The sequence below is a fragment of the Pan paniscus genome, chromosome X, assembly GCF_029289425.2.
Source record: "Pan paniscus chromosome X, NHGRI_mPanPan1-v2.0_pri, whole genome shotgun sequence".
In the NCBI taxonomy this organism is placed as follows: domain Eukaryota; kingdom Metazoa; phylum Chordata; class Mammalia; order Primates; family Hominidae; genus Pan; species Pan paniscus.
The window spans coordinates 118,988,893-119,012,929 of record NC_073272.2 but is presented as its reverse complement, the minus strand read 5'-3'; the positions used below and the strand labels follow the sequence as shown (position 1 = coordinate 119,012,929).

Genomic DNA, 24,037 nt, shown 5'->3' with positions numbered 1-24,037 from the left:
ATTAGCCAGGAGTGGTAGCACGTGCCTGTAGTCCCAGCTACTTGGGAGGCTGAGGCAGGAGAATCACTTGAACCTGGGAGGCGGAGGTTGCAGTGAGCCGAGATTGTGCCACTGCACTCCAGCTTGGGCGACAGAGCGAGACTCTGTCTCAAAAAAAAAAAAAGAAAAAAGAAAAAAGAAAAGATCTGGTTTATACAGCAAGTCTGTCACTCACCCACCTAAGTGACAGTGCCAAATACCCCCAGGACCCGGAGAACTAACCTTCTTCATCGTATGCTGCAAGTGCTACAGAATCCTAAACTCTCTCCTGAATCCATGAAAGAAAGTGAAATTCGGCTTGCTCTGCTCTTACTATTCAGGGTAGTTTATTGCATTCTAGTTTGTGACTGTCTGTGCCTCTTGTTCTCTGATCCACTTACCACAATGGCATGCCAGAATATTCTTTTTTTTTTTTCCCGAGACAGAGTCTCACTCTTGCCCAGGCTGGAGTGCAGTGGTGCGATCTCGGCTCACTGAAAGCTCCGCCTCCCGGGTTCAAGTGATTCTCCTGTCTCAGCCTCCCAAGTAGCTGGGATTATAGGCAAGCGTCACCACGCCCAGCTGATTTTTGTATTTTTAGTAGAGACGAGGTTTCACCATGTTGGCCATGCTGGTCTAGAACTCCTGACCTTATGCCACCCACCTTGGCCTCCCAAAGTGCTGGGATTGAGCCGACTACTGGGATTACAGCACTCCCAAAGTGCTGGTATTACAGGCGTGAGCCACTGTGCCTGGCCCAGAATATTCTTCTTGTTCTTCTTTGGGTTTCTGGTTCTATTCAGGACTAATTAAGCCTACCTTTAGTTAAGGCTGAGGTGTCTGTACTCATTCCATGTCATAAAATCCTTTTTATTTCCTTCCATGTCCAAAGCCAAGTATTTCCATTGACTGGCTTTCCCATACTGAAGTTTTCTCTGAGATCCATGGTGATCCTTCCTGATTGCAGGGGTTAAGAAAAGACAGGGGTTCCTTACACATAAGAGGTTCCATTATATAATGTTCTAAATACTGGGTTGACCATAGTCAAATTCCTTACTTCTCAGACCTTCTGTTTCCTCATAAAATGGAGATAATAACGGAACCTACCTCATAGGAATGTGGTAACAATTAAATAAATTAATATACATAAAGGACTTATAAAAGTCAGTGCTTAGCCTGTAATTACTCGGTAATTTTTTTTTTTTATTTTTTGAGACGGAGTCTTCCTCTGTTGCCCAGGCTGGAGTCCAGTGGCACAATCTTGGCTCACTGCAACCTCCGCCTCCTGGGTTCAGGTGATTCTTCTGCCTCAGCCTGCTGAGTAGCTGGGACTACAGGCACATGCCACAATGCCTGGCTAATTTTTGTATTTTTAGTAGAGACGGGGTTTCACCATGTTGGCCAGGCTGGTGTCGAACACCTGACCTCAAGTAATCTGCCCACCTCGGCCTCCCAGAGTGCTAGGATTACAGGCCTGAGCCCGGCCAGCACTCAGTAAATGTTACATTATTATAATTGATGTTATTATTGACCATGTGTGGTAACTATGGGGACTCTTTTTAACAAAATGTCTGACTAAACACAATGCAGTGTTCCTTTACCATATTCAGGAGCAGAGACTTGGAGATAAAATGGCAGGAAGAGAGAACGATCCAGAGCATGGTGCCTTTGGTGCCATCATAGCAATCCCTGACAGAAATGCCCCCTGAGGTTCCAGGGTCCTGCAGGGTCACAGCCCTACTGGTCCCCACCCACCTGGGCTTGGCCAGGCTGGGGACTGCTCACAGGGGATTCTCTCCAATCTCCCTGTGCTTCCCTGCCAGCTGCACGAGAAGTTTGACCGTCTGAAGAAACTGCACCAGGACGAGAAGAAGAAACTGGAGGATAAGAAGAAATCCCTGGATGATGAAGTGAATGCTTTCAAGCAAAGAAAGACGGCGGCTGAGCTGCTCCAGTCCCAGGGCTCCCAGGCTGGAGGCTCACAGACTCTGAAGAGAGACAAAGAGAAGAAAAAGTAAGTAGCAGGCTGCTCTGGGGTGGTGCCTTCTCTTTCCTCCTGCTCATCCTCCCAGGGCAGGACGTGGCACCTGAAGGGGCTGAGGACTGGTGACCAGAGGTGAGCTGTGGGCTGTCAGACTGGTTGAGGTACCTATAACTGGTCCCAGCATCCCTGTGGCACCTTTGGATTCCCTGAGCTTGGGGAGTTGAGAGTAGCAGAGGGGTGTGGTCCCAGAGGCCCAGCCCATCTGTCCAGCTTGCTCAGGAATGCCCTGCAAACTCAAGGTCCATAGGAAAGGAAGGGAAAAGAGGAAAAGCAAAGGAGAGTGAGAGAGCAGAAGGGAAGAAAAAAATTAGAGGTGCAGCAATATAAGAGAGGAACAAGGCCGGGCACGGTGGCTCACACCTATAATCCCAGCACTTTGGGAAGCCAAGGCAGGAGGAACACTTGAGGTCAGGAGTCCAAGACCAGCCTGGCCTATATGGCGAAACCCCGTCTCTACTTTAAAAAAAAAGAAAAAAAAAATAGGCCGGGCGCGGTGGCTCACACCTGTAATCCCAGCACTTTGGGAGGCCAAGGCAGGCAGATCACAAGGTCAGGAAATCGAGACCATCCTGGTTAACACAGTGAAACCCCATCTCTACTAAAAATACAAAAAAATTAGCTGGGTGTGGTGGTGGGTGCCTGTAGTCCCAGCTACTCGGGAGGCTGAGGCAGGAGAATGGCGTGAACCTGGGAGGCGGAGCTTGCAGTGAGCAGAGATCGTGCCACTGCACTCCAGCCTGGGCCACAGAGCGAGACTCCGTCTCAAAAAAAAAAAAAAAAAAGAGTTCAAGACCAGCCTGAACAACATGGTGAAACCCTGTCTCTACTAAAAATACAAAAATTAGCCAGGCGCGGTGGCGCGCGCTTATAATCCCAGCTACTCAGGAGGCTGAGGCAGGAGAATTGCTTGAACCCGGGAGGCAGAGGTTGCAGTGAGTTGAGATCGCAACACTGCCCTCCAGCTTGGGCGACAGAGCGAGACTCCATCTAAAAAAAAAAAAAATACAGAAATTAGCTGCCTGTAGTCCCAACTACTCAGGAGGCTGAGGCAGGAGAATCACTTGAACCCGGGAGGTGTAGGTTACAGTAAGCTGAGATCACACCACTGCACTCCAGCCTGGGCAACGGAGTGAGACTCCATCTGAAAAAAAAAAATAGAAAAGAAAGAGAGGAACAAAAAGAACTGCAGCTACGGGCCGGGCGTGGTGTAATCCCAGCACTTTGGGAGGCCAAGGCGGGTGGATCACTTGAGTTCAGGAGTTCGAGACCAGCCTGGCCTACATGATGAAACCTTGTCTCCACTAACAATACAAAAAATTAGCCAGGCGTGGTGGCATGCGCCTGTAATCCCAGCTACTTGGGAGGCTGAGCAGGAGAATTGCCTGAACTGAGGAGGCAGAGGTTGCAGTGAGCTAAGATAGCACCATTGCACTCCAGCCTGGGCGACAGATTGAGACTCTGTCTCAAAAAAAAAAAAAAAAAAAAAAAGAAGTGCAGATACAGGGTAGTGGAAGAAAGAGAGAGCCTTTAGCAGAAACTTGGTGCACCCTCTCCCCACCCTTGCCCTATATCTGAGGTTGCTCACCTCTCCATGGCCGTAGTCCCACCCTCACCCTGCCTCAGTTATTACTCTCTGCAGCCAACAGAATTTAACTGCTGCCAGTGAAGGCTGCAGCTCAGCCCTGATTTCCCACCCCTTTGTGATCCCTCCCTGCTGGCTTAGTTCTGCCTAGCCTGGGGTGCTGAGAACTTATGGGGGAGCCCTCAGATGCCAGTGTATGCTGCATGTGCCCCATCCTCAATCTGTGGAATGACTGTAAGACCTTCTGATCTCCCCTGGTATTAGAACAGTGGCTCCTGGATACCATGTGGGTCAATAATCCTCACCCAACCCCAGTCTCTGCTTGCTGAAGTTACCCATTCCTCATCCCAGAACCGGAGAAAAATATTTCAACGGGATCTAGAAAAACTCCTGTGGTGCCCTTGTGCCCTGCAGTTGTTTGTGCAGTGTGGCTTGAGGAGTTCCCAGGTGGACTGTTTAGCTGTGTCTTTACTGAAGGGTACTGAGGATCCAAAAGGTGTCCATGGTCATTGCCTTCTGTTTTCAGCCATTTGTTCCTGGACTTAACTATGGGATATTTTTGCCAGAAGGAAGAAACACCTTCCTTTCCTCTGGCTTATCACTTAGGAATAACATGGTAACTTTTGCATAACAGTAAAATATGTTATATTTGAAGGCATTCAGCTTTGCAATCCAATTACTCTTTATGCAAATGTGTAATTTAAACATCTTGGCCGGGTACGGTGGCTCACGCCTGTAATCCCAGCACTTTGGGAAACTGACGCAGGCAGATCACCTGAGGTCAGGAGTTTGAGACCAGCCTGGGCAACATGGCGAAACCCCGTCTCTACTAAAAATACAAAAATTAGCTGGGCATGGTGGCCCACACCTGTAGTCCCAGCTACTCAGGAGGCTAAGGCAGGAGAATCACTTGAGCCTGGGAGGTGGAGGTTGCAGAGCCAAGATCATGCCACTGCACTTCAGCCTGGGTGACAGAGTGAGACTTTGTCTAAAAAAAAAAAAAGAACATCTTCACCAATTAGTCCAGAAATTTTTCTTACTGAATCTTAATACTATATGTCAAATTCACTGATGAATGAAATTTTTTGGTATTACCTGATGGATAAAGTTCAACTAGCCAGAAAAAAGTCTCTTTGGACACACCCTGTACTGTATTAACTTATCTGTCATGGTGTATTAGTTGCACCAGCAGGAATGAATTCCTATTTTTAAGATCAGAAAAATCTAAATTTGTCATCCAGCTGTAACCTGCTGCCTTCATAGTCCTGTGGTATTTGTTAACTCAGTACCTGGGGCAGTTTCATAGCCTGCTTGTGGGAGTTAGGAATTGGTTTGTTCAGGCTACAATGAAACTATAAATATTCCCTATTCAGATGTTCAGTAAAAGTTCTTCTTACATCAAGCTTTCCCCTTGTTGCCTCATACTGACTGACTTCTCCCACCCCAGGCAGGAGACCCCAACAGGGAGATACCCCTCTCTACTCTCCAGGAATATTTGGGGTTGGTGACAGTGCCCCTTTCCAATTCTGAAATGGGTGAAAACCCTGCTGGCATGTGGCACCTTATATTAGCAATAAGGGCCTAACAGAATGACCTGTCTTCTTCTGTACTTCCAGATGCAGAAGTGGCCCTGAGTCTTGGCTTCTTATGTAATTTCATGAGCAATTTGTTAACTTCTGGAAGAGCCACCGTTAGACCTGTGCTACCCTCCTCCCATAGTCACGGTAGTGAGTTTTGAGGGCAGAAATGGTGGTAGTAGTATTTCTTCTTGAGAGATGGTGGTTGGATCTAAGAGTCACATATTCAGAATTTCCTTTAGCTGCCCCTAAAGAGATTAAGAAAGTACTGGCCAGCCGTGGTGGCTCATGCTTGTAATCCCAATACTTTGGGAGGCCAAGGCGAAGGATTGCTTGAGTCCAGGAGTTTGAGATCAGCCTGGGCAACATAGTGAGACCTTTGTCTCTACAAAAAAAATAAATAAATAAACATTAGCTGGGCCTGGTGGCACTTGCCTATAATCCCAGCTACTCAGGAGACTGAGGTGGGAGAACTGCTTGAACCCGGGAGGTTGAGGCTGCAGTGAGCCATGATTGCGCCACTGCACTCCAGTCTGGGCAACAGAGAGAGACCCTGACTCAAAAAAAAAAAAAAAAAAAGGAGTATCAGTGTTTCAGGGGTTCCTACCAGTCCACCCTTCCCACTTCCCCTTCCTGCTACTCCTAATCACCTTTGACCTCTAACCCTTCATTGTTTGTGTCAAGTCATAATATTTGATTTCCCCTCATGCTCACTCCATCTTCATCAGCTCTTACTGTTTTACAGTTAACTCTGCTGTTTGCTGCATGCTGCATGAGACCCAGGGTCCTGGTAAGCTTGATTAACTCTAAATAGAACTGGCAGTGGCTTCTAGAACATATCTCCCCCAATCCCGCACCCCCAACACAAGCATCTAATCGTAGAAGAAGCTGCTTCATTGGTCTAGCTGGTTTTCTCTCGTGACTTATAATATGCAGAAATAGTCTGGTGTGGTTTCAAGTGTACATGTGGAATGCCTGCCTGCCTGCCTGCCTGATTAAAGTGAGGGGTCGTTTTCAGACTTTTGCTGCTAGAACAGCTGGGTAACACAGGTGGATCCTGTGATCAGTATTTGAGGTTTCAGTGTGGGAAGTTTTTTTCTTAAAGAGCCATAATCGGGCCGGACGCAGTGGCTCACAGACCTGTAATCCCAGCACTTTGGTAGGCCGAGGAGGGCAGATCACCTGAGGTCAGAAGATTGAGACCATCCTGGCTAACACGGTGAAGCTCCATCTCTACTAAAAATACAAAAAATTAGCCGGACATGGTGGCACAGGCCTGTAATCCCAGCTACTCTGGAGGCTGACACAGGAGAATCGCTTGAACCTGGGAGGCGGAGGTTGCAGTGAGCCGAGATTGCGCCATTGTACTCTAGCCTGGGCAACAAGAGCGAAGCTCCATCTCAAAAACAAAAGGAGCTATAACCATTATTTTCAAAACTAATGAAACCGTGGTGATGAGAGAAACTGGGTTTCACAAGCTCCGTCCTGCAATGTCACAGTCAGCATCAACCCTCTCCCATCCCCCTCCATCAGGTTTGAGAATGTCCAGAGTCAATGGAAACTCACTTCTCTGTTTCCCGCTGGTGGCAGTTTCATATCTGAGGGGTTCAAGTTCTCAAATTTCCTTTGACTGTACCCCTCAAAACCATAATAAGGCTGAGAGCAGTGGCTCACGCCTGTAATCTTAGCACTTTGGAAGGCCGAGGCGGGCGGATCACCTGAGGTCGGGAGTTCGAGACCAGCCTGACCAACATGGAGAAATCCTGTCTCTACTAAAAAGACAAAATTAGCTGGGCGTGGTGGTGCATGCCTGTAATCCCAGCTACTCGGGAGGCTGAGGCAGGAGAATTGCTTGAACCTGGGAGGCGGAGGTTGCAGTGAGCCGAGATCGCACCTTTGCACTCCAGCCTGGGCAATAAGAGCGAAACTCCGTCTCAAAAAAACAAACAAACAAAAAAAAAAACAAAAAAAAAACCCATAATAAAAGCGGAGGAAAATGAAGAGATCTTAGAAATTATAGAGAATTCCTTACATTTAATCCTACAAGTACTGGCTTCATGAAAACCTCTTATAAGGAGATCAGCAGGTAAGGATTCCTGAGTGCTAGATGTTGTGTTAATAGAAGTTTATAAAGTTTCACATAGTTTATAGGGAGACTGAAAGCAGGGATTAAGGACCTTCTATCTCCTCTACTAGACTCAGGTAGTGGATGGAAAGGAAATACAAACATTTTTAATTTAACATAATTAGGGTTTTTTTTGTTTGTTTCTTTTTTTGAGACGGAGTCTCACTCTGTCACCGAGGCTGGAGTGCAGTGGCACAACCTCAGCTCCCTGCAACCTCCGCCTCCTGGGTTCAAGCAATTCTCATGCCTCAGCCTCCCAAGTAGCTGGGATTATAGGCATGTGCCACCATTCCTGGCTAATTTTTGTATTTTTAGCAGAGACCGGGTTTCACCACGTTGGCCAGGCTGGTCTCAAACTCCTGACCTCAGGTGATCTGCCTACCTTGGCCTCCCAAAGTGCTGAGATTACAGGCGTGAGCCACCGCGCCCGATGAAGGGTTATTATTATTTTTTTTAAACTTTACCGTGGAAACTTTCAAACATGAGCAAAATAAGAGGATAATACAGTTCAGCCCCCAGCCCAGCCCCCAGGCAACCATAAACATATGCCTAATCTTGTTTCATCAATTACTACAGACTTGCTGAATTATTATAAAGCAAAACTATATCATTTTATCTGTAAATACTTTAGTATATATTTCCAAGAGATAATGATTCTTTAAAAAAACATAACCACAACCCCACCATTATCACACCTACAAAATGAACAATAATTCATTAACATGAAATGTCTAGTCAGTGTTTGAAACATCCCGGTTGTCTCATAAATGCCCTTTTACATTTGGTTTGTTTGGATCAGGGAATATAAAATATAGAGAAGACTTTTCCCCACTCACCCATGTAGTTTATGATTTAAATGGAGAGCCTGCTGTTAGTCACCAAACTGATTGCCGCAGCTATTGCACTGGGGACTCGGGGCAGCTGGCAAAACATCCTGCTTGGAAGCAAATCCTGAAGAGGAAGTCCATAGAGGTTTCTGCAACATAAGGCCCATGAAACCGGGCCAAAGGAAACAATCTTAAAAGAACAGTGACTTGATTTACTGTCTGGCTTAACAGCAAGTCTTGGAGCCCCTGCTAGTTGACTGGAATTAAACAGCAGATTTCCATTTATGAAGACAGTCAGTTCCTAGAATGCCTGTCCATTCTTTGCACTGTATGTAGTTCCAGTGCCTAGTGAAGTGTCTGACATGTAATAGGAACTCAGTTCATGTGTTATGTTCTTTGTTCCCCCATTTTTAATGAGGTGAGCAGGAAATATGTATTCTAGTTAATGAGATTTCAGTTAATTCAGGTTTCACTGCACGTGGCTTGACACAGTTGCTTACAGGTTTCCCCAAGTAAATCATTGTTAGTGGCCATTCCTAAAATGAATTCTGGCAAAACTATAATTAAAGCTACACTTTACAAGTGAGAGGCAATTGGTAAACAGCTGGAACAGGCAACCCCAACCCCAAGTAGGTTGGCTCTTCCTGGCAGGCTTCTCCCTGGCAGACCACGAAAGCAATTTCAGACCAACGAGTCAGGGGAGGCTTTGGCTCCCCAGGATCTGAAAGCAGCAAAGGCAACCCGCCCCCTCCTCAAAGCCCTCATTCAAGGGGTGGATCACGAAGGCCACCTAGAATGCAGGCAGAGTGAGGCTTACTGTGCCTCCACATTTTGAAATTGCTTGAGGCACTACTTATAGCTCTCTGCATTTGTAAAAGCGATTCCTTTGTGACCCCCTACATCGTTGCAGATACTCTACCTCAATCATTATTGGTCCTTAGGAGTGCACAGTATATGGATAGTATACACACATCAAAATATGTCAGCCTTCCCATGAAACCTAGAACATAGGCCATTGCAGTGTTTTTTAGATTACTCTTCCCCTAGGAAGTAGACAAAGAATAAAAATAAGATATGAGCATTTGTATAGCTTTTATTGCTTTCCAAAGTGTTTTTTTGTTGTTGTTGTTTTGTTTTTGTTTTTTGTATAGTATCTCATTTTATACTTACAACAGGTCTGTGAGGTAGAGAAGGAATAATCCCCAGTTTGCAAGATGAGTAAATGGAAGCTGGGCGAGGTGGCTCACTTATGTAATCCTAGCACTTTGGGAGGCTGAGGTGGGAGGATCACTTGAGCCCAGGAGTTGGAGACCAGCCTGGGCAGCATGGTGAAACCCTATCTCTCTATTTTTTTTTTTTTAAGAGAGTTGGCTGGGCATGGTGGCTCACGCCTGTAATCCCAGCACTTTGGAAGGCCGAGGCAGGAGGATCACCCGAGGTCAGGAGTTCAATACCAGCCTGGCCAACATGGTGAAACCCTGTCTCTACTAAAAATACAAAAATTAGCTGGGCATGGTGGCGGGTGCCTATAATCCCAGCTACTTGGGAGGCTGAGGCAGGAGAATTGCTTGAACCCCAGAGGCGGCGGTTGCAGTGAGCCGAGATCGCACCATTGCACTCCAGCCTGGGTGACAGAGCAAGACTCCATCTCAAAAGAAATAAAAATACACACACACACACACACACACACACACACACACACACACACACACACACACACACCAGCTCTGGGCCCAGCTGTGACTCTTTGCGGCCACAGGCAAGTCTGTTGACTTCTCTGTGTTTCTTGGTCTACTCATATGAAATGGGGATCAGTTCTACTTGCTGTATTTATGTCACAGGAATGAAATTTACATGGAAGAGAGGTCAAAGTATTATTTAAGCACAAACCAATGATGGGTTTCCATAGTTCACATTTTCAGGTAACTGTGGTCTGGACCCTAGAACAGAGTTCTGCAATCATCCCCATATGCTCTGCAAACAGGTCTTGCCCCAGAGTACCAGTTAGCTGACTAGGACAGCTCTAAGGATCTCCTGGGGTGAAACCTCAGCCTCCTCTACTTTCCCAATGGGACAGGAAATGCAGTGGCTAGAGCCTGGGGCTCTATCCAGTGGCCTGAGGCCACTTAGAGATTTGTGGAAGGTATTCCTGTACAAGGTATTGGGTGGTGGTGCTGGGGGTGGGTGGTGGTGCTGGGGGTGGGTGGTGGGGGACACTAGTCAGGACCTAGTCATTAAGAAGAGATAGGCCGGGCTCAGTGCCTCACGCCAGTAATCCCAGCACTTTGGGAGGCTGAGGCGGGTGGATCACTTGAGGTCAGGAGTTCGAGACCAGCCTGGCCAACATGATGAAACCCCCGTCTCTACTAAAAATACAAAAATTAGCCGAGTGTGGTGGCAGGCGCCTGTAATCCCAGATACTCAGGAGGCTGAGGCAGGAGAATCGCTTGAAATTGGAAGATGGAGGTTGCAGTGAGCCAAGATCACGGCCACTGCACTCCAGCCTGGGCAAAAGACCAAAACTCCATCTCAACAACAACAACAAAAAAGAGCCGGGTGCAGTGGCTCACGCCTGTAATCCCAGCACTTTGGGAGGCCAAGGCGGGCGGATCATGAGGTCAGGAGATCGAGACCATCCTGGCTAACACGGTGAAACCCCGTCTCTACTAAAAATACAAAAAAAATAGCCGGGTGTGGCGGCGGGCTCCTGTAGTCCCAGCTGCTGGGGAGGCTGAGGCAGGAGAATGGCGTGAACCCGGGAGGCAGAGCTTGCAGCGAGCCGAGATCGCACCACTGCACTCCAGCCTGGGTGACAGAGCAAGACTCTGTCTCAAAAAAAAAAAAAAAAAAAAGAAAGAAAGATAAAATGTATTTTTGTGGTTGTTGATCATTATTTTGCTGGCTAATGCCACTGCTGCCATCATGTGGGAGTGTGTGTGGAGTGTATGAGAGAGAAAGCATGTTCCCCGGAGCCAATGCAATAAGACCTTAAGACCATCTAACATAGCTATATTCTAATTTAGCCATTAGTCCTCATTACTTAATTTTCTTCTGACTTTTTTTTTTTTTTTGGTACATTAATCTATCCATTCATTAACTCAGCTTCTCTTTTCATTTTCAGTTTGGGCTTCCTGTAGACACCCTTTTCCTGCGCAACAGAGCTGGGCCTCCCTTTCTCTAATTTCCCCCTTAACATGCCTGGGGGGCATACAATCCAACCCGCGCCCTCTCCTCTCTTCCTGCCAAGGTTTATAGAAACCTGAGAATCTGAGGGTGATGTCTGGCCGCTGGTCAAGAAGCCAACATTCATGTGGCTCGCAGATGCATCCTGCATCCCAGTCCCCCTCCCAGCACCCCCAGCCATCCCCCCTGTCTTCCCCCACATCTTTGCCAGAGGTGTGACATGGTCAGGGGGCCCATCTGCTACTCTTCCCCACCAGCTCCCCCGTTCCAGTTCTGGTTGCTGTTAGTTTCCCTGAGGTATTTGCAACCACCATGGCTGGGTAACCACCAATCAGCACAGCTGTCCCCTTGGTCTCCTGTATCCCAGTCACTAGTCCTCCCTGGTCCACCCCACCCTCATCCTCAGGAGCCACAGCCATTTCTTAGAGGGTTTCAAAAGGACAGCCTTTGGCGCCTTTTCCTTCTAACCTTTGAGTCCAGCCCTTTCCAGTTTTCATTCACTCGAAGTAACTGCACTCAAGCTGTGCTCAAAATCGGCAACGCATTTATTTACACCAAGCCCTTCCCATAAAACACAACTGCTGAAGAAAATAGCAGACGTTTCCCCTCTCTCTAACTCTGGGTATCCCACAGATGCAAAAGGGAGAATAAACCTGAATATTATTACCAGCCTAGAGTCTTGAATGATAGCCTTACCGAATTCTTCTTGTGAGGTATTTCAGCATCTCGGGGGGTAATTTCCGGAAGGGCTCCATACTGTCCCAATAAGGTGAGGCCAGTAGCAGGAATAATAAATCCCACTTTGTAGGCTGGAAAACTGAGCTGTCAAAAGAATCAAGTGTTTGGGGATTTGCTCTGATGAGTCTTCTAGTTCATTTGGTGAATGTCATGATGATTTTTAACATGCATTTTGCATGCATCCCCCAATAAGAAGAGATGAGACTCGGCCGGAGAGAAGAAAAGGCCCTTAACTTTCTTTCCAATTTAAGGAGTTGAGAGTTTAAAAATATTCCAGCCCTAAGTTTTTATCATGGGTCCCATCTGATAGTGGCTTTGGGAACCTCTGTGAAGTAGAGAGCCCTCCCTTGTCAGGGTTATGAGGCACAGTGGCCTTTGGTGTTTGGCCAGTGACAGTGTGAGAGATGGAGTTGACCTGGCAATGATCTGTGGCTAACATGCCGTCTCTCTGCCCTTCCTTTGCAGTAATCCATGGCTGTGTACTGAATAGTATTCCCCGCTACAGCTGGACTGGACTCCATTTAGCCTTTTAAGCCGAGGTTCCTATTTTAACTGACAGCTTTCCTTTGGGGTGCCAGGCAGCCAGGCCCCCCACCCCTATCCTGCCATGTACTTCAAGCTCACTTCTTCTTTTTGAGTTCCGCAACTTGCTCCTGCCTCCCAGCCCCACTGGCACTGACCATGACCACCTACTTCTATTTTTTTTTTTAGAGTTTCTTTTTTTTGATCACTTACTTTCAAAGCACACAGTCAAACAAGGTTATGCCAAATTTCCAGGCCTTTTTGAAGTATTGAGAAGGGGAAGGGGATTTCTCACTTCAATTATAGATCATAATAGGAAGCAAAAAGAAAAAAATGAAAAGCAAACATATGCACGTACTTTTCTTGTTGACAAAGCAAGAATGTAGGTTTGCTGTGTAGGTTTGGTGCTCTATTGATTGGTGAGTGACCAGAGCAAGTATGAAGGTGATGCTGCCAAAGCACAAGCCAGTTTCTTGGGAAAATTCAAGTTACAGTGGAGTATTTTTTTGAAGACCATATGCTTGGAGGTAGAAACAAACCAACGACCAAAAAAAAAAAAAAAAAAAATCTGCTCAGATACTCAGCCAGTAGCTCAGAGAGATGCTGAGTTAGGCCTGTCAGGTCTCCTTGGGAAAGGCTTCATATTTGCAACTTTGATGATTCTATGTCCAGCTTCAGAGCTGCTTTCCCAGAAATTCACGCTTAAACAACCAACCGGTAACCACCACTTCCCCACACCGCCGCCGGGTAATTATTTGCATTACAAACCGGAGGCGCCCTCATTTGCATTTGTGTACAGATTAACTAGTTAAGGCTTGAGAAGCTCTGAATAATTCAAAAGTATTAGACCCACACAGCTTTGGAGAGACCTTCAGAAACTAAGGAGGAGTTTTATATTAAGGGAGACATTTTAGTCAGTAAGACGATATAACCTACTTACTCCGTAAGGGGAAATGAAGGCCCAGAGAAGGGAAGGGACTTGATCGAGGTCTCACTTCTGTTTCGAGGCAGAAGCCAGACTAATTTTCATGCCTCCTGACTCCCAATCAGTTTCACAAAGGGATTCAATCTGTTTATATACGTTACATTCCTGGATACGAGGTCTTTTGATGTTCAGAGTAACTGACTAGTTAGTATTAGAAGACCCTCGAGGTTTTTTTCCACAGAAAAACATCTGAAGATGGATTGGGTGAGGGCTGGCAAAACGAAGGCATGCCAGGCCAGCTCCTTAACCCAATGACCCAGTGATGCTGCAAGGCTGGAACGGGGTCCAGGAGACTGTGTGTAACAGGTGCCCTAGGTGACCCTTATAATCAGGGAAGTTTGGTGAACAAAAATCGAACCCATGAGTGAACATAAATTAAAAAGTTGATCAACCTATTAAAATGTGTATTTCATTGGGTAGCTTTTCTCACTGTAGACAGATTTTTTCCTTCTTCAATGAAAAGGCTTTTAAATTAGTACAACTGTTACTATTTAAAAAAAAAAATACCCTAAGTACTCTGTTTACTTCTGGTGAAACAAAACCAGTCATTAGAAATGGTCTGTGCTTTTATTTTCCCAGACTGGAGTGGCTTTTCTGAAACACACACACACACACACACACACACGTACACACACACACACACACGTACACACATCCCTCACTTCTCTTAAGCCAAGAAGTTTGCTTTCCCTAGCTGCAGTGTAGATGGCTCTTGTTTTTGTTTTTTTGTTTTAATCATTTGGCATTCACATGTGGCTGTTAATATGTGCTTGTTTTTAATTAAAACAAGAAGCTTTAAACTGGTGTGTGGTGTTCTTAAAACCTTCTCAGCAGATTTCCCCGTGGTGATGGCCCAGCAATGACCCCCATTTCTAACCTGTCTTCTCACACTACAATCTGTGCTACCTCAATATTGCCCATTCCCCTCCCCCTGTCTTACTTTGAATGTCCTCTTTCTTTGGCTAATTTCATGTTTTCTTTCTCTTTCTCTCTCCCTTTCCAGCTTTTTTTAATCTTGTCTTCAGCAGCTGCACTAAGTCTAAAGGAGAAGACTGCCATTATAGAAGAGTTAGGGTTCCATATTGTCTCAAATCAGAAATCAACCAATTTCCTCTCCCCTCAAACTGCAAGCACACACACATACACCACACCACTCAACAAGTGTTCATGTGTCCCTGTGTCCAGGCAAGAAGCTCTCTTCCTGACTCACATGGTATTTTAAATGGAAGTGTCTTGTCCTAACTAACAAGGCAGGAAAAGAACCATCAGAGCTGGAAAATGGACGAAATGTAACCTCAGAGAAACAACTACAGGACCACTCACCCAAGTGTAAGTGACTGGGGCAGGACACCTCAGCTGTGGGTATGAAAGTACTGTTCTGTTCACAAGGTTTTGTTTGAGTTTTATGTTTTTCTTTTAAACATTTCTCTGGTTCGATGGGTTGACTGTCTGCAGCCACTGTTAAACATTTCTGAATATGCAAGAGAAAGTCAAGTGACATTTGTATCTTCTTCAGCATTCGCAGACCTTCTATAGATTCCAGCAAAGGGGGAAAATGTATCCACTATCTAACACTTAGGTAGAGAAGGGAGGGGGTTTAAGCTTAGTGAGGGCAAAATTACTCCATTCCACCTTCCGAGACCAGTTAGGGTTTTGAGAGAGGTTTCTGCTCAACCTGGGATCTGGAGGGAGAGCTTTGATGTTGGTAAATCTGCCTTGAATTCATTGGCTTAACTTGCATCAAAATACCATGTGAGTGTGCTCATTCTCATATATCCCCTACCACCATCACCACCATTCTGCTGTTCAGTGTCTCTTGAGAGAGCCTCTTTGCATGTTTTCCAGAATCTGTGTGTGTTTTTCCTTTCTTCTCCTTTGTTCTTTTTGCTCAAAGGTGTGACCAGTCATTGCCCCTCTGGGGCTTTCATTCTCCAGGAGAAACATCCCAGAACCAGCACTGTTTAGCCTGATACCTTTCTAATGTCCATGTCAATTTTCAATAAAATTCAAAGAAATGCTAAATGGCTGTGTGATCTGATCTTAAGTCACTGGGTGATGCGGCCCACCACGGTTTGCCTGGGGAGTGGGTGGCTGCCTTCTGAGTGGGTGATTTGAAGGGCTCAGGGAGGCACCACCAGCCTATGAAATCTTCCTAGATGGGTTGCCATCCCCCGTGCCCACCCCCTCCAACTTTATTCCAGCTGGGCCTGAAATTCCCAACACCTGGGGTGGAGGTGGGCAGGAAGTCCTCCACTTTTTCTTTATTAGCATGGATTCAACTAAGTTGAGCTGATTATCATTTAGTATATTAGATGGAGAACGTGGAGCGCCAGAGCCTACGGAACAAGATTCAGGTGAGTTTTAATTCTGGCAGGAAAAGAACTCTATGCCACGTGTCTTCTCTCATTTAATCCTGTGATGTGAGCATCCCCCAAAATTCACGGATATGACTATTCTTTATGACTCAAAAAGCATTCTATAGATACTAAGGAGTATTTTGTGTCCTGGGTCTACTAGAGAGCGGAGCCTCCCATCCTCCCAAGCATTAAAGTAGGCAAGAGAGAGAGTCGTCACTTTAAAGAACTCTGGTGGCCCTTAGGAAAACGAATTTTCTTCAACTTTGTTTTCCTAAGGGCCAGGGTGCAGACATCAGGGCATGCATCCTTTCCTTACAGAGGCCTGGAGGCTTCAGAAAATATCCACGTATATAGGCCTGGCTCTGCGCAGCTCACACACTAGGAGACAGCCGAGTGAGACAATACGTCTGTGACGTTTGTGACGTCACTGAGCAGAGGCAGGCACTGAGGTGTTATGGAAAATTACAAGCCCTGGAGCCCTACAGACTTGTGAGCTGTAAGCAAGGTGGGCAGATCACCTGGGGTCGGGAGTTTGAGACCAGCCTGACCAACATGGAGAAACCCCGTCTCCACTAAAAATACAAAATTAGCCGGGCGTGGTGGTGTATGCCTGTAATCTCAGCTACTTGGGAGGCTGAGGCAGAAGAATCGCTTGAACCTGGGAGGCGGAGGTTGCCATGAGCCGAGATCGCGCCATTGCACTCCAGCCTGGGCGACAGAGTGAGACTCCATCTCAAAAATAAATAAGTAAAATAAAAATTTAATAAAACGTCTCCAGAAAAGGAGGACATCAGTGATTGCCTTGCCATGGTCATTGTGAAGGCTACCTGAGCTAATGTAAGTTAAAGACCTGGGCGTTCAGTCAGTGGGCTCCCTTGTTAAGGACTGAGTTTTCCCTGTACTAGAAAGTACTCACCTGGCCAGGTGCAATGGCTCACGCCTGTAATCCCAGCACTTTGGAAGGCCGAGGTGGATGGATCACTTGAGGCCAGGAGTTCAAGACCAGCCTGGCCAACATGGTGGAACTCCGTCTCTACTAAAAATACAAAAATTAGCCAGGCATGGTGGCACGTACCTGTAATCCCAGCTACTGGGGAAGCTGAGGCAGGAGAATTGCTTGAACCTGGAAGGCAGAGGTTGCGGTGAGCCGAGATTGCGCCATTGCACTCCAACCTGGGCGACAGAGCAAAACTCTGTCTCAGAAAGAAAAAAAAGTACTCACCTTAGAGTCCTATAATCCAGAGTTTCTCAACCACAGTACTATGGACATTTGGGACCAGACATCTGGAGGGCTGTCATGTGCGTTAAAGAATATTTAGCACTATCCCTGGCCTCTACTAACTAGATATCAGTAGGATGCCCTCCCTACCCTCCACAGTTGTGACCACCAGAAATGTTTCCAGGCATTGCCAAAATGTTCCCTGTGCACAATCGCCCCATGTGAACAACCATTGCTTTAGGTCAGGAGTTAGCAAACTTTTTTTTTTTTTTCTTGAGACTGGATCTCACTGTGTTGCTCAGGCTGGAGTGCAGTGGTGCGATCACAGCTCACTGCAGCCTCAAAATCCTGGGCTCAGGTGATCCTCCCACCTCAGCCTCCTGAGTATCTGGGACTATAGGCTCGTGCCACCATGACCAGATTGTTTTTAATTTTTTCTGGAGGAGGGTAGAGACTGGGGTCTGGCTGTTGCTCAGTGTGATCTTAAACTCCTGGGCTCAAGCGATCCTTCCACTTCGGCCTCCCAAAGAGCTGGGATTATAGGCGTGAGCCACCGCACCCAGCTGCAAACTTTTTCTGTAAAGCGCCAGCTGATAAATATTTTAGGCTTTGCAGGCCATATGATCTCTGCAACTATTCAACTGTTACTATAGCACAAAAGCAGCCGTAGATAATATGTAAGAGGTTGAGCATGGCTGTGCTCAATAAAACTTCACTTATGGACATATGATTTGAATTTCACATATCCTGAATTATTCTTTTGATTTTTTTTTTTCTTTTTTGAGACAGGGTCTCACTCTTCTTCCAGGCTGGAGTGCAGTGGCATAGTCATAGCTCACTGCAGCCTCGAGCTCCTGGGCCCAAGCAATTCTCTTGCCTCAGCCTCCCCAAGTAGCTGGGACTACAGGAGCGCGCCCCGACGCCCCGCTAATTCTTGTATCTTTTGTAGACACAGGTTTCCTCATGTTGCCCAGGCTGGTCTCGAACTTTTGAGCTCGAGTGATCCACCCACCTTGGCCTCCCAAAGTGCTGGGATTACAGTCGTGAGCCACTGTGCCCAGCAATTTTTTCCCAGCCATTAAGAAACGTAACCAAAACTAGCCTGGTGTCGTGGGCCTGTAGTCCCTGGCCCGCCACCACGCCCGGCTAATTTTTGTATTATTAGTAGAGACGAATTTTGCCATCTTGGCCAGGCTAGTCTCTAACCCCTGACCTCAAGTGATCCTCCCGCCTCGGCCTCCCAAAGTGCTGGGATTACAGGGGTGAGCCACTGCTCCCGGGCTTAATTAAATCTTTTGCATGAGATCTAGTTAGATGCTGCCCTTGGGGAACTTGCAGACTGGCCCCTTGTATCTACTCAACCACGGTTTTCAACACTTCCCAATATTTGCTCTCTGTCCAGTCTATTCTGTCTCTGCACAAACCTCTCCCTGAATTACACAAACTGTTCGTTGACTCTGTCTGAAATATCATCTACTGATTTAAATCCTACCTTCAAGGCTCAGGTCCTACTTTAAAGACTTTCTTGATCTCATCCACCTATCCTGATTCCTGATCTCTTCTCCATTTTCAAACTCCCTAGTTGAACTTTTTTTTTTTTTTTTTTTTTAACACTGTCTAACTCCATCGCCCAGGCTGGAATGCAGTGGCATGATCACGGCTCACTGCAACTGCTACCTCCTGGGCTCAAGCGATCCTCCCACCTCAGCCTCCCGAGTAGCTGAGACTACAGGCACGCACCACCACACTCAGCTACATTTTGTATTTTTTTGTAGAGACGAGACTTCACCATATTGCCAGGCTGGTCTCCAACTCCTGAGCTCAAGAGATCCGCCCACCTCGGCCTCCCAAAGTGCTGAGATTATAGGCGTGAGCCACTGAGTCCGGCCCCTACTTGAACTTATAGAATCTTCTCTGCTTCTTATTTGGGAGACTTCCCTCCTCAAGAGATGTTAAGCTTCATAAGAGTAGGGGCATCATTTATAAGCTCTCCAGAGGTCCCAGTAAAGTGCAACCTCAAGATAAGTGATTAAGAGGTAGCTAGAGGCTGGGCGTGGTGGCTCACACCTGTAATCCCAGCACTTTGGGAGGCTGAGGCGGGCAGATCACTTGAGGTCACAAGTTCAAGACCAGCCTGGCCAACACGGTGAAAACCTGTCTCTACTAAAAACACAAAAAATCAGCCCGGTATGTTGGCATATGCCTGTAGTCCCGGCTACTTGGGAGGCTGAGGTAGGAGAATCGCTTGAACCCAGGAGGTGGAGGCTGCAAGTGAGTAGAGATTGTGCCACTGCACTAGATTTATATTCTTCACCAATGTCAGGAGTTATTGCACTTTTTTTTTTTTTGAGATGGAGTCACGGTGTGTCACCCAGGATGGAGTGCAGTGGCACGATCTCTCACTGCAGCCTCCGCCTCTCAGGTTCAAGTGATTCTTCTGCCTCAGCCTCCCAAGTAGCCGGGACTACAGGCAAGCGCCAACACATCCGGCTAATTTTTGTATTTTTAGTAGAGACGGGTTTCACCTTGTTGGCCAGGATGGTCTTGGTCTCTTGACCTCGTGATCTGCCCACCTTGGCCTCCCAAAATGCTGGGATTACAAGCGTGAACCACTGCGCCTGGCCCACTATTGCACTTTTCAAACTACATTTTGAAATTAAGTTACAAGAATAGTACAATGCGGCTGGGCGCGGTGGCTCACGCCTGTAATCCCAGCACTTTGGGAGGCTGAGGCAGGCAGATCACCTGAGGTCAGGAGTTCGAGATCAGCCTGACCAACATGGAGAAACCCCGTCTCTACTGAAAATACAAAATTAGCCAGGCACATGCCTATAATCTCAGCTACTCAGGAGGCTGAGGCAGAAGAATCGCTTGAACCCAGGAGGCAGAGGTTGCAGTGAGCTGAGATCACGCCATTGCACTCTAGCCTGGACACCAAGAGTGAAACTCCGTCTTAAAAAAAAAAAAAAGAAAGAATAGTACAACGTATACTCACATACTCTTGACCCAAATTCACCAGTTGATAACATTTTGCCCTATTGCTTTATCATTTTTGTGCCCCATATATATGTATGTGCCCCATATATACAGATAATATTTTCTTACATAACTGCAGACAGTTATCAACTTTGGTAAATTTCACATTCTAACACTAATCTATCAAATAATATCCTTTATAGCATTTTTTTTCTCGCAGTACAGGATCTAGTCTACGTTTATGCATTGTGCCCTGTCTTTTTACTCTCCTTTCGTTTGGAATAGCCCTTCTTTGTCTTTCATGACATTGATATTTTTGAAGTCCTATTTTAAAAATAGGATGTTCTCATTTTGGGTCAAGGTGTTGCCCAATTTCTCCAGGATATAATTACTGGTTTTTTTTTTTATTGCTACTAATAAACAATCTGTGGAGAGAAACTGTTAAGTTCCTGGAAATATCTTACTCATCAAAAATTTCTCCTTGGATTGAGCATCTGTTGATAATGTTTGCCTGGACCAATCTATATAAAATGATGATTTTCCAACTCCAGCACTCCCTCCATATTTACCAGTCAGCACATGGTATTCGACTGAAAGCAAAGCCCCTCCCTGCAAAGGCCCTCCCTTCTCTCTCATTTATTTATCTATTTGGTATCACTGTGGACTTATGGCTTCCAAGTTTTCAGTGGTTTATAATTCATTACTGTCTTTAATAATATTGGTGCTCACATTACTCAGAATTGGCCAGTGAGAACTCCTAGTTATGCTTTCAATCCGTTACTAAACATTCCTCAAGAGCACATGGTGGTGCAGAATTTTCGGGTCAAGAACTTTTAGTGATCTGATTTTGGGGATAGTTTATGGGATAGTTAAAAGACAGGTTCCAAGTTTCTGTCTTTTCATTACGTACTGACTCCCCCTATAGGCAAAAGCAGGAAAGGAAGCTCAAAGCAGTCAAAACGGGGGTTTATGTGTCTTAAGACAGTGACACGGCCGGGCACGGTGGTTCATGCCTGTAATCCCAGTACTTTGGGAGGCTGAGGTGAGTGGATCACGAGGTCAGGAGTTCAAGACCAACCTGGCCAAGATGGTGAAACCCCATCTCTACTAAAAATACAAAAATTAGCAGGGCGTGGTGACCGGCGCCTGTAATCCCAGCTACTTAGGAGGCTGAGGCAGAGAATTGGTTGAACCAGGGAGGCGGAGGTTGCAGTGAGCTGAGATCCTGCCACTGCACTCCAGCCTGGGCAACAGTGGATTAGAGCGAGACTCCGTCTCAAAAAAAAAAAAAAAAAAAAAAAAAAAGACAGTGACAGACCCCTGCAATAGAGGGGAGGAGGATGGATGATTACAGGTGGTGTCCGGATTGTTTTTATTTTTGTTTTTTTTTTTTCTTTTTTGAGACGGAGTCTTGCTCTGTTGCCCAGGCTGGAGTGCAGTGGCGCGATCTCAGCTCACTGCAACCTCCACCTCCCAGGTTCGAGCAATTCTCCTGCCTCAGCCTCCTGAGTAGCTGAGACTACAGGCGTATGCCACCATGCACGGCTAATTTTTGTATTTTTAGTAGAGATGGGGTTTCACCATGTTGGCCAGGCTGGTCTCAAACTCCTGACCTCAGGTGACCCGCCCGCCTCGGCCTCCCAAAGTGCTGGGATTACAGGCATGAGCCACCGCGCCCAGCCTTCTGGATTGTTTAGGATTGTAATGGCAACCTTTATTATCTATGCCTACACCTCTCTTCAACTAATGTATTTCTTCTCAGGGGTTTTAACTCCTGCTCACTGAGAAACCATCTGTGGCTGTGAGAAAGGAATGGGCTAAAATAGATTGGCTGATGGATTTTTTTGTAATCAGAAGGATACCAGGGAGAGAAGGACATGGAGAATCCTGGAAATTTGTGTTCTATGGATGAAACTGCTTATTCCTTAGTGGGATTTACAAATGGAATCCTGTTATGGTTGTTCCAGAGCAGATGGCCTCTTACATCAGTTCCAACACCTTTTATTTTGTAATCCAATTTCAAAAGTCAGATTACAATTATTTGTTCCTATACAACGGAAAAGTTTTAATCCAGGCTGAGAGGAAGTAGTTTATCTTTTCACAGATTGTTTTCTAGGAAAGATGTATATTTATTACAATGCTGATTTTGGTGAAAGTTGGCAACTTAGGCTATGTCTTAGTCCATTTATGCTGCTATAACAAGATACTGAGACCTGAGACTTATAAAGAATATATATTTATTTCTCAGAGTTCCAGAGCCCGGGAAATCCAAGATTAAGGCACCAGAAGGTTCAGTTGTCTGGTTGGGGCAGCTCTCTGCTCTCTGCTTCCAAGATGGTGCCTTGTTGCTGCATCCTCCAGCAACAAGGGGAGAGGAGTGTTATATCCTCACATGGCAGAAGGCAAAGGGCAAGTGACCAAACACCGATTAAAGCCTCTTTCATTAGGGCCTTAATCCCATTCCTGAGGGAGGAGCTCTCATGGCTTAATGACCTCTTAAAGGCCCCACCTTTTAATACCATCACATCAGCCATTAAGTTTCAACACTTAAATTTTGAAGGGGACACACTCAAACAATAGCAGGCTGAAATTAATCTAATTATAAAATAACAAATCAGCTTAAAATGTAGGCTCCAAGGAAATGATTTTCACTGGGTTGAGACAAAAGGAAGAGCTTCATTTATTTATGCATTTAATTCAACAAATATCTCTGGAGTGCCTGCAGGATCAAGGTGTAGGTGCTAAGACCAAAACAGATGAGTTCCATGCTTTCATGTAACTGACATTCCAGTGGAATACAGCAAGAATACAAAAAGGAAAGAAAGTGTTTTTTCTCTGTTGTCCTGAAATTGATTACAAGCTGGGTGGGGAGAAATAGCCCTATGTAAAACTAAATGTGCCACCAGCAGTAGGACCACTGGATGAGGTGGCTTTGACTCAGTGCCCTCTTTAACTCTCTAATGACATATTTCTAACTATATGACACCTTATGCGTAGGGGTGTATTGGACTGAGAAGAGCAGAAGATAACAGCACTTTTCAGTTTCAGAATTCTGTATTTCCATGTCTGTCTTTCTCTATGGTGGGCATTCATGTTTATTGAGGTAATGTTAGTCTCTAAACCATCAAATCAAAGAATATAGTACTACGAAGGAAGGTTAGAGATAATAAATTCAAGTAATGATTGTACGAGTGAGAAAAATAAGGCCACAGAGGTGAAGTGTCTTGCCGAAGGCTGTAGAGATAGTTGTTGGCAATGATGAGATGAGAATTTAGGTCACCTGACTCCTCATCTGGTGTTCCCCCAGTCATTTGCCTTTGCACTGCTCTGTTTTCTTTCTTTCTTTTTTTTTTTGAAACGGAGTCTCACTCTGTTGCCCAGGCTGGAGTGTAGTGGCGCGATATTGGCTCACTGCAACCTCTGCCTCCCGGGTTCAAGCGATTCTCCTGCCTCAGCCTCCGGAGTAGCTGGGATTACAGGCGCCTGCCACCACGCCCGGCTAATTTTTGTATTTTTAGTGGAGACAGGGGTTTCACCATGTTGGCCAGGCTGGTCTCGAACTCCTGACCTCAAGTAATCCTCCTGCCTCGGCCTCCCAAAGTGCTGGGATTACAGGCGTGAGCCACTGCACCCAGCCTGTTTTATTTTCTTCACAGCATGTATCACCTTGTGAACTTTTTAAAAACATTTCGATTGTTACCCCAATAAACATGAATGCCCACCACGGAGAAAGACAGACGTGGAAATAAATTATGAAAGTGTGTAAAGTGCTGTTATCTTCTGCTCCTCTCAGTCTAATACACCCCTAACATAAAGTGTCATATAATTAGAAATACGTCATTAAAGAGTTAAAGATGGTAGTGTGTTAAAGCCACCTCATCCAA

General features: G+C 46.0%; 1 protein-coding gene across 5 annotated transcripts in view; it reads left to right on the top strand.

Moving 5' to 3' along the window:
• Positions 1–15,623, top strand: part of SEPTIN6 (septin 6) — a 78,003-nt gene extending 62,380 nt beyond the window's left edge. For 2 of the 5 annotated variants that reach the window (XM_034950563.3, XM_034950564.3), the window contains exons 9-10: positions 1,842–2,032; positions 12,560–14,401. In XM_034950563.3, coding sequence (XP_034806454.2) covers positions 1,842–2,032; positions 12,560–12,584 — 216 coding nt within the window. In that variant the 3' untranslated portion in view covers positions 12,585–14,401. Of the gene's footprint in view, positions 1–1,841; positions 2,033–5,966; positions 6,012–11,294; positions 14,402–14,604 lie in introns of those variants that run through there. The other 3 variants (XM_008965069.5, XM_008965068.5, XM_008965067.7) reach the window with 3 other exon arrangements.
• Positions 15,624–24,037: the final 8,414 nt, after the last annotated feature.